This window comes from Sapajus apella, unplaced genomic scaffold (assembly GCF_009761245.1).
Source record: "Sapajus apella isolate SASKATOON/1434 unplaced genomic scaffold, GSC_monkey_1.0 scaffold13, whole genome shotgun sequence".
NCBI classification, from domain to species: Eukaryota; Metazoa; Chordata; class Mammalia; order Primates; family Cebidae; genus Sapajus; species Sapajus apella.
The window spans coordinates 27,536,593-27,547,443 of NW_022436953.1; the positions used below are offsets into that span (position 1 = coordinate 27,536,593).

General features: G+C 42.6%; 1 protein-coding gene across 2 annotated transcripts in view; it reads right to left on the minus strand.

Annotated features, from left to right (window-relative positions):
• Nucleotides 1–725: 725 nt before the first annotated feature.
• The window catches only part of OAT (ornithine aminotransferase), a 23,185-nt gene continuing 13,059 nt past the window's right edge, over nt 726–10,851 (minus strand). For both annotated transcript variants that reach the window (XM_032281937.1, XM_032281938.1), the window contains exons 6-11: nt 7,761–7,888; nt 6,126–6,248; nt 5,324–5,452; nt 4,173–4,286; nt 3,280–3,424; nt 726–1,514 (exon numbers count right to left, since the gene is read on the minus strand). In XM_032281937.1, the coding sequence (XP_032137828.1) occupies nt 1,354–1,514; nt 3,280–3,424; nt 4,173–4,286; nt 5,324–5,452; nt 6,126–6,248; nt 7,761–7,888 (800 nt within the window). In that variant the 3' untranslated portion in view covers nt 726–1,353. The remainder of the gene's footprint in view (nt 1,515–3,279; nt 3,425–4,172; nt 4,287–5,323; nt 5,453–6,125; nt 6,249–7,760; nt 7,889–10,851) is intronic.

The following is a 10,851-nucleotide window of genomic DNA, read 5'->3' on the forward strand; positions in this document are numbered from 1 at the left end:
AAAGGTGTGAGCCACTACGACTGGCCGGGGCCTGATAATTTACAGGGGCTCACACCTGTAATCCCAGCACTTTGGGAGGCCAAGTCAGAGGGGATCACTTGAGGTCAGGAGTTCAAGAACAGCCTGGTCAACTTAATGAAATCCTGTCTTTACTAAAAATACTAGAATTAGCCAAGCATGGTGGTGTATGCCTGTGATCCCAGCTATTCGGCAGGCTGAGATAGGACAATCACATGAGCCCAGGAGGCGGAGGTTGCAGTGAGCTGAGATCGCACCACTGCCCTCCAGCCTGGGCAACAGAGAGAGACTCCAGCTCAAAAAATAGAAAATAATAATCAGGCCCAGAGGCATTATAGAATGAAATCGTAGTCAGGTCACTCCCTCCTGAGCTAAATAATTACCTCTTGAAGCCAAGTAGCTATCAAACGCCATACACCTTATAGTTCAACAGCATATAACCCATCACTAACCAAGGTTACTTCTGTAAACCAATGAGAATGCCTGACAAACAATATTTGTAACACCCCTTCCCCTTGTGTCAGTAGAGGTTATAGGAGCAGCTGAGCTCTCCTTTTCTCTTTAAAAAATGTTCTCTGGAGCACTCTCCAAGGCAACCTGGAAGTGCATCCCAAGCTGCAGTCCTCAACCTTGGCCCACCTAAACATTCTATACTAATTTTGCCTCAGCTTCTTCCTCTAAGGTCAATACTCATCACAAAACAGACATCTGAAATATAAGCTTTATTTTAAATTCAAAGAAATGTTTAAAATAAACATTTTTGATAATCAAGCACCAAAACAATTTAGGAATGTTAAACACTAATTCTTAATTGAAAATAATGACATCCATAGAATACAACCCTGGTGCTGGCCGTTATGAAGTTTACTTAATGTCACTATTTATACATGCTAGCCACTAATCCTTCCTAAGATTTTATAACCATGATTTCACTTTATAAGGTGAAGCCTTTTATGTAATATCCCAGAGATAACTTTTTCAAATACAAAACACTTATACCAGCAAGGAAATTATAAAAACATGTATAAATTACACTGAAGGACTTGATTTAAAGGCTGTCTGTATATAGATGTGTTTCCCCTTAGAAAGTACACACGCATATCAACACACTTTCACTGAATACAGATGTCAATACATTCTCTTAGTTACATTACAAAGCAAATGGCAGATTCATAAACATTGTTCTATTACGTATAAACTGAAAAAAACATATATTCAAAAAAAAGTTTTTGAAGACTCATGGGAGTGAAATGTGCCCGCACTGATAACAAAGCTTTCACAGGACCACCTGTCTGCAGCTGGCTCCCAGCGACCACTGAAAACAGCTGGCTACCCTCAGAAAGACAAGATGGTCTTGTTAATAATTTCAATGGACTCTAGGATCTCATCCTCCTTGATCACCAGCGGAGGCGCAAACCTGATGATGTCGCCATGGGTCGGCTTGGCCAGAAGTCCATTATCTCGAAGTCGCAGACACACCTTCCAAGCATCACAATCTAAAGAAAAACAGTAAAACATACATGCTCAAAGATAAACATTTAAACGTCCCTTGCCACATCTATGGGCGAAGTGCAGCCTGGCAAAACAATATTCCAGAACTTGCTCAAAAAAGGGAAGCTTGGAGCTGCAAGCTTGCTTAATTATTCCTAAAAATGAAGTTACTCTTCACTTTTCAGCAAGCACACAACTAGGTTTGAATGATATGATTAGGCATATCATGGTTTTTCATAAATGAAAAAGAGCAAGCCAAAACAAAAGAAAATGTGTTAAGGCTGCTGTATTAATAATCACACGAGGAACTAACGTAAAAGAACTTGGGTATGATCCAGATGATTAACTAACATGGAATGGGCAATATTCTGGCTGGATGTAGTGGCTCAACCCTGTAATCCCATCACTCTGGGAGGCTGAGGTGGGCGGATCACCTGAGGTCGGGAGTTTGAAACCAGTCTGAACAACATGGAGAAACCCCATCTCCACTAAATATGCAAAATTAGCCAGGCGTGGTGGCCCGTGCCTGTAATCCCAGCTATTCACTTGAATCCAGGCAGCAGAATCACTTGAACCCAGGAGGCGGAGGTTGCGGTCAGCCGAAATCACACCATTGCACTCCAGCCTGGGCAACAAGAGTGAAACTCTGTCTCCAAAAAAAAAAAAAAAAAAAAAAAAGGCAATGCTCAAAACCCAGTGAACACTACATATTCCAAAAAAAGGGATTCACTTCCGGAGTTCAACATTTTATAGTCGTGATTCTCAATCTGACTGCACATCAGAATCACCTTAAAAGCTATTGCTAACGCCTGTGCCTCACCCCAGATGCATCAAATCAGACTCCCTGGGGTAAGGCCAGGCTTTGACTCATTTTTTTAAAAAGCTCCCCAGCTGATTTTTAAGTGCAGCCAAAGTTGGGAGGCTGGAATCATCACTTTAAAAGGAAGAGTTATCACAAGAAAATCCAACAAGGAACACTTAAGGATTACAAACGATGTACTAAAACATCAAACACCCAACTAAGGGACAGCCAGCATTATTTTTATTAGCGACATCATCGCTGTCATTTATATCATTATTACTGCTGCTCCTCTAATCTCTACTGACATAAAGCATCAAAGTGAGGGAGGGAAGAATAGCAAAGAGGACACTTTCATGGACAGCGTTCTGTTCAGACTCACCAACAAAAAATCTTGAACTCTCTAAATAGTGCATCACTACTTAAGGCAGAAAAAGAAGTCTCTTAAAGGAACAGCAAGAATCAAATTGGTTAAATTTGCCTTCATTTAGAAAAGAGCTATATTTTTTATACTCTTAATATAAATAATCTGTCTAAAAGGCTTGGTCAGTATGTCAGTCAACAATTTCAAACAGAACATCCCAACAACCAATTAAAATACCAAGTGTGGCCAGGCGCAGTGGCTCACACCTGTAACCCCAGTACTTGAGGAGGCCGAGGCAGGCAGATCACGAGATCAGGAGTTCGAGACCAGCCTGACCAACATGATGAAACCCCGTCTCTAGTAAAACTACAAAAATTAGCTGGGCATGGTGGCGGGCGCCTGTAATCCCAGCTACTCAGGAGGCTGAGACAGGAGAATTGCTTGAATCCAGGAGGCAGAGGTTGTGGTGAGCCCAGATCATGCCACTGTACTCCAGCCTGGGTTAGAAAGCAAGACTCTGTCTCAAAAAAAAGTAATATAAAATACCAAGTGTATTTTAGGTCTTCCTAAAAAAAAAAAATCTTGAGTAAACATTTTATCTCCATACCTTTGGTTTCTTTAATAACAATAGCATTCAATAATCCTTTTCCTCTCACGGCAGTTACAACATCAGAAGGCAGCTTCATGAGTTCATTTCTCAAGATAATGCCCATTTTTTCTGCATTTTCAGCAAGGTTTTCTTCTTCTAAAACCTACGTTAAAGGAAAAATTATACAAATGTTAAGACTTCCCTTTTTTGTTGTTCTTTGGAGGACAATGGGGCCTTTAAGCACAGGAAGAACATGACTAAATGACAGACGAGAGGAACTTAACTTTCATTGCGATTTTTCAAAGCCTATATTAGTTTAATTTCTAATTAAACATACACTAGCTCAGAGCCTTGCTTTGGTCATGAATCTACTGCCAATCTTTCATGGCAAAATCAGGATTAAAGTTTATTTAATGCAACTCACATACCGTCATTAGTTGAATGCATCAATGGACTAAATTCCTAAACTGCAATAGTTTCTTCCCGCTCACAAAGATCCATCCTCAGAGATTACATCATAATTTTAGGCCTTCAGCAGGCACTTAAAAAATCAGTTTGAAAACATTATAAATCCACACTTTTAAAAAAAGCCTTGCTTGCTAAAATAAGCAAAAAGTCGGGCCTGGTAGGTGGGTCACAGGTGAAAGTTCTGTGAGGGCTGGCCAGGGCCTAGGAGCCCAAAGCACCCAGGAGACTGTGAACTCCAGAAGACCACAGAGGAGATCCAGTCTACTAGGCCAAGTTTACGTTACTTTTTGAAAATGTCTTCTTCCTGAAAATTTTCCTCTATACTTCATGTTTTCTAATATTTGGCATTCTTATTGAATTTCTTATTATACCAGTGGGACAAATTAAAAATCACCTCAACATTACTTTAAATAATTGTCACTGTATGGCTGTATCAGCTTTACCTCAAGGGCTGCGATGGCCACTCGGCAGCCTAGTGGATTGCCACCGTATGTGGACCCATGCTCCCCTGGCTTAATGGTCAGCATTATGTCATCATCACACAGCACCGCAGACACCTGAAAGACAGTGAATTCATCACGTCATTTCTCAGCACTAAGCATTCTACTAAGCATTCTTTTTCCCAGAGCCTTGCTCTGTTGCCCAGGCCAGAGTGCAGTGGCAGGATCTCTGCTCACAGCAACCTCCACCTCCCTGGCTCAAGCAATTCTCTTGCCTCAGCCTCCCAAGTAGCTGGGATTGCAGGCGCCCACCACCACGCCCGGCTATTTTTGTGTATGTGTAGTTTTAGTAGAGCTGTGGTTACCATGTTGGCCAGGTCTCAAACTCCCGACCTCAGGCAATCCACCTGCCTTGGCCTCCCAAACTGCTGGGGTTATAGGCATGAGCCACCACGCCCAGCCAAGAAGCTAATACTTAATGACTTCAACAAGAGTTTACATCTGCCAGCCTAACTACCAGTGACAACCTAAGTAATACCCTAAAATATTACAAATACATTAGGCATACTTCAATGGAACAAAACAATATAATTTTGCAACTAAAAGAGAAAAGCTATTTCTGCATTGATATAATTTCACAATTCCTTCCAACATGGAGATAAAATGCTTAGAAAACAAAGTTGAGCATTCTTTTCTGCAAAAGTTTTGTCTATTCAGCAAAAACATCTATACTTTGGAGACCTTGGACCCAGCAACAATTACTGGCTCTGAATGGTAAACCCAAGACATGAACTACAACCAACATTAATTTTTTCACTATGTTCATCAGTCACGGTTTTAAACAATTAGTAATATGCCATGTTTCTGAACACTGAAAAAAAAGAACAGGAGTCTGCAGGAGTCCTTTGAGGGTAAACTGTTTCCACCCAAATCCAATGTCATAGCAAATTCCAAGGCACGCTCAATTCTTCTAAGTGGGGCACACACTAGTCCCTTAAATGTTTTTATTACGTATATTCCAGGTGACCTACAGCACACTTGGTAAAATCAAACTATCTGAAAGGCATAACTGTCACAATCAGTTGATGTATAAACACTTTAGCGGTATATTTTACAAAAATAGGAAATGGAAAGAGGGGGGACATGAAACTTACGGGATATAATCCCCCAGAAAGGGCCTTTCCAAGGAGGACTATATCAGGTCTGACATTTTCATGATCAACAGCCAGCCATCTACCAGTTCTGGCCAATCCTGTCTGTATTTCATCAGCAATAAACAGAACCTATTGGGGGAAAAAACGTAAAAGCATTAGTGATCATTTTTGTTTCCAAAGGGAAAATACCCATCTTTATTTCACTGCCCTCCCTGACAATAAATGTGTAACTCTGACGTGCCCTCAGATTTGTAAAAATGTTTTAACTACACACACAATTTCAAGAGTATCCTATGAGAATCTTGAAGACTCACCAACTATTTCCTGTCAGGCCGCTATCTCCCTAGAGGCCCAAGGTGCTGACGCAAAGGTGAAGATTTTGTATAGCTTTTCTGGACATAACTACCCTCTGGGAACAAATTAATTCACCTGTTTATTCCACAAACTTTTAAGCTGTGTCAGGAACTCTCAAATGGTAAACAAGATACACTAATTTTAGCCCTGGGGGAAAGGAGAGAAAACTACGACAAAGGGCCTGGGAGGGGCTCAGAGCAAAAGGCTCTTAGAGTGGCGAGGAGGGAAACGCTGTTAAGGCCAGGTCTGCCGCTCTGCACAGGGCCCAGGACGTGGCCAGAGACAGGAAAGTCAGCTTCTGTGTAGATTTCTAAGCACTAGAAAGTACTTCAGCTCCTAGAATGCCATCGCCCTCTAGTGGACAGTAATTTAACCTTTGCATTTATCCTACCAGCAGGATTGAGAGAGAGAGAAGTTGGGGAGGATCACAAACAGCTAAGTGGACAACCTGGTGCCTGGTGCAGAGCTCTCGCACACCCAGTAGGTAACCGGGATCCGGAACAACAACGCCTGCTTCACCCTGAATTGGCTCTACCATGAACGCAGCCACATTTGGATCCTGAAGAGCACGCTACAAAAGAAACAGGAATAAGTTTTAGTAACGTTCTTTCTACCATACTTGGATATCTGAAATCATACACCACACATATTTTCCTATTAAGCATGCAAATCAAGTTTTTGCACTAACATAAATTCTGACATCAGAAGAATTTGAAGTGGAAGACCAAATTCACTACCATCCAGTCATCATAAGTTCCAGATATTTTGCTTTAAGTGACACTAGCCTGCATTTTCTTCTTTTCCTCACTCCATTGTCCAGGCTGGAGTATAGCAGAATAAACATGGCTCACTCAAGTCTCGAACTCCTGGGCTCAAAGTGATCCTCCTGCCTCAGCCTCTCAAGTAGGTTTATACCATGCCCAGCCAAATTTTTATTTATTTTGTTTTTTTGGACATGGAGTTTCACTCTGTTGCCCAGGCTGGAGTGCAGTAGCACAATCTTGGCTCACTGCAGCCTCCACCTCATGGGTTCTAGGAATTCTCCTGCCTTAGCCTCCTGAGTAGCTGGGATTACAGGCACATACCACCACACCCAGCTAATTTTTTTTTGAATTTTTAGTAGAGACAGAGTTTCACCATGTTGGCCAGGCTGGTCTTGAACTCCTGACCTCAAGCAATCCGTCCACCTTGGCCTTCCAAAGTGCTGGGATTACAGACGTAAGCCAAGGTGCCTGGCCTTGATTTTTAAAAATTTTTGTAGACACAGGCTCTCCCTATGTTGCCTAGGCCAGTCTTGAACTCCTGAACTCAAGTGCTCCTCCAGCCCTGGCCTCCCAAAGCACTGGGGTTACAGGCATGCACTGCCGTGCCCAGCCTGTTTTCTAATATGTAATTTCTAATACATGTATTAGAAATTAAATCTGGCTGGGCACGGCAGCTCATGCCTGTAACCCCAGCACTTTGGGAGGCCGAAGTGGGCGGATGACGTGAGGTCAAGTGTTCGAGACCAGCCTGGCTAACGTGGCAAAACCATTCTCTACAGAAATAGAAAAGTTAGTTGGGTGTGGTGGTGTGTGCCTGTGCTCTCAGCTACTTGGGGGGCTGAGGCAGGAGGATCACTTGAACCCAGGAGGCCGAGTTTGCAGTGAGACAAGATTGTGCCATTGTACTCCAGCCTGGGCGATAGAGTAAGGCTCTGTCCCGAAAAAAAAATTAATTTAATTAAATCTAAAGTAAATAGCTTTTTAAAGCCAACTTAAGGCTTTCTTAAAAAGTCTTTGACTTCAAAATTTAAGAAGCTAGCTAAAATCAGAAATTTTACCTAGCAATTAAGCAGGTATACCCATGTTAATTGTTCTGAAGGACACATCTAAAGCAGCTGGCTGGCTGTACAGAGTAGATCATGGAAATCAGCTTTCTCTGTGTTAGAAACTAATTGATCGTTACTAAGAACAAGTCTGAAATTGTGGCCTAACTTAAGTGAGATAAATTTGCATTACTGTCATATAATGTTTTTTTCATTCATATATTCAACAGCTTTAATTTCTATTCACAGTGAGCTAAGCATGACGCTAGAAAATACCTCCAGTGCAGGCAGGTCATTATAGGGAATGATGTCAAATCCTGGCATGAACGGTCCAAAACCATCGTAACTGGTCGGGTCTGTAGAACTGGAGATAGCAGACAAGGTCCTACCCCAAAAGTTTCCAGCTAGAAAGGAGAAACAAACAGTGATTATTTCAAAGAAACTCAAAATTCAATAAGCACTATCACTGCAAAACACCACAAGAAGTTTGACTCAAAAAATAAATGAAGGGCTTGCTTTAATGCACCTCTAGTGGGCTTTCAATTCTTAAAACATAGTCTGATATTAAATACCATGGCTCCATGCCAGGCACGGTGGCTCACGCCTGTAATCCCAGCACTTTGGGAGGCCAAGGCAGGTGGATCATGAGGTCAGGAGATCAAGACCATCCTGGCCAACATGGTGAAACCCTGTCTCTACTAAAATACAAAAAAAAAAAAAAAAAATTAGCCGGGGCATGGTGGCACGTGACTGTGGTCCCAGCTACTCAGGAGGCTGAGGCAGGGGAATTGCTTGAACCCAGGCATTGGAGGTTGCAGTGAGCCAAGACTACACCACTGCACTCCAGCTGGGCAACAGGACAAGACTCCATCTCAAAAAAATAATAAAAAATAAACACCATGGCTCCTATGACAGAAGACCACTAGGTCTAGCCTTGTCATTCCTATTTTAGGCATTTCTCTCTACTGAGCCTCTTGACTGGAATATACAGCCCCTGAAGATAGATAACTTACTTCTCTTTCAATAATTCCCAACCCAATACCAAGCCCTAATTTAGGTTTTCAATGCATGTTTTCTAGAGAAGGTGCATGTATGATGGTGATATGAGAAAGAGAGTATCCTTCATAGACAATTAGCAGTTTTCCTTTCAAAACTCCAACACTGCAGGCTAACAACAGAATGCATTTCCAATTTCATTTGGAGAAAAGATCCTCAAGCGATCCAAACACATTTCCATTTTGCCTTCCTTGATATTATAATCCTTCGTGATGCTAAATGACAGATGTCTGCCTTTCTTCTGGGATATTTTTTATCCATTAATAAAGGTGACTGAGGATCTACTATGTCAGGCATTGTTTCAGATGGTGGGGAATAGGCCAGGCACAGTGGCTCACGCCTATAATCCCTGCACTCTGGGAGGCCGAGGCAGGCAGATCACCTGATGTCAGGAGTTCGAGACCAGCCTGGCCAACATGATGAAACCCCATCTCTACTAAAAATACGAAAATCAGCCAGGCATGGTGGCACACACCTGTAGTCCCAGCTACTCGGGAGGCTGAGACATGAGAATTGCTTGAACCCGGGAGGTGGAGATTGCTGTGAGCCAAGATCGCACCACTGCACTCCAGCTTGGGCAACAGCAAAATTCTGTCTGAAAAACTAAAAATAATAATAAAAATGTTGGGGGCCAGGCGCAGTGGCTCACACCTGTAATCCCAGCACTTTGAGACAGGAGGATCGCCTGAGGGCAGGAGCTCAAGATCACCCTGGCTAACATGATGAAACCCTGTCTCTACTAAAAATATAAAAATCAGCTAGTCATGGTGGTGGGTGCCTGTAATCCCAGCTACTCGGGAGGCTGAGGCAGGAGAATCACTTGAAACCAGGAGGCAGAGGTTGCAGTGAGCCGAGATCTCACCTTTGCACTCCAGACTGCAGACTGGGTGACAAAAGCAAAACTCCATCTCAAAAAAAAAATGTTGGGGAACAGATCATGATCACAACTGGCAAGATCCCTGTCCTCAGGGAGCTTCTTTCTAGCAAGAAAGAAACACCTAACATAAACCAGTAAAACAAGTGAGCTGAATAATTTCAGATAGGGTTAAATTCAAGAAGGAAAGAAACTATGTAGAATAACAGAGAGGTTGGGAGTTCATGACATCATAAATGTTTCTATCTTCTCACCACCTCTACCAGCAACAACTCAATTAATCAGTACTAGATTATCCTATTTTGGCTTCATCACGTTCTAAATACTATTCTTGCAAAGCCTCTTTCACCAGCATCTCTAACCTACAAGTAATCTCATCTTTAACTTGTCCACAAACAATAGTCCATTGATTTTGACTAGGCTTGTTTAAGAAATGCACTGATTGGACCATTAGGCCTATTTGCTCTCCCCTGCCTAGCCTCAGGAACCTCACCCTCGGTCACTTACCCTGCAGGTATAAGGGACGTACAGTAAGGGACAGTCTTCCTCTGTCTCTCCACCCCACTGACTTACCAGTTTCTTTCAATACTCAGGTGAAATCATCTTTGCACCTTTTGCTATTAAGAAAGAGACTGGCCGGGCGCGGTGGCTCAAGCCTGTAATCCCAGCACTTTGGGAGGCAGAGGCGGGTGGATCACGAGGTCAAAAGATCGAGACCATCCTGGTCAACATGGTGAAACCCCGTCTCTACTAAAAATACAAAAAATTAGCTGGGCATGGTGGTGCGTGCCTGTAATCCCAACTACTCAGGAGGCTGAGGCAGGAGAATTGCCTGAACCCAGGAGGCGGAGGTTGCGGTGAGCCGAGATCGCGCCATTGCACTCCAGCCTGGGTAACATGAGTGAAACTCCGTCTCAAAAAAAAAAAAAAAAAAAAATGTAAAAATTAGCCAGGCATGGTAATTCGTACCTGTAATGCCAGCTACTTGGGAGGCTGAGGCAGGAGAATCACTTGAACCCAGGAGGCTGGAGTGCCACTGCCCTGTAGCCTGGGCTACACAGTAAGATTTCATCTAAAAAAAAAAAAAATTGAAATCAGCATGGATCCTGTTACATAGGTTTGTACTCCATAAGCACATGGAATCTCACTACCTGGAAGACAGTGATATACAGATCGCCGAAACGCAGTGAAGGTGGTTATAATTCAACTTATTTTAGAAAACCATGATGGAAGCTAATGGCTTAATAAGTGAAAAGCACCAGTTATGGTTCATCTGAGGAAAAAAGTAACTCTGGTACTTTAAAATTGCTTTGGTAAGTAATACCATTGACTTCTTTGTGAGTAATATTTTGCCACACTCTGGGAGGTATAAATGTCTAGCAAGGCTGGATGTGGTGGCCCACGCCTGTAATCCCAGCACTTTGGAAGGCTGAGGCA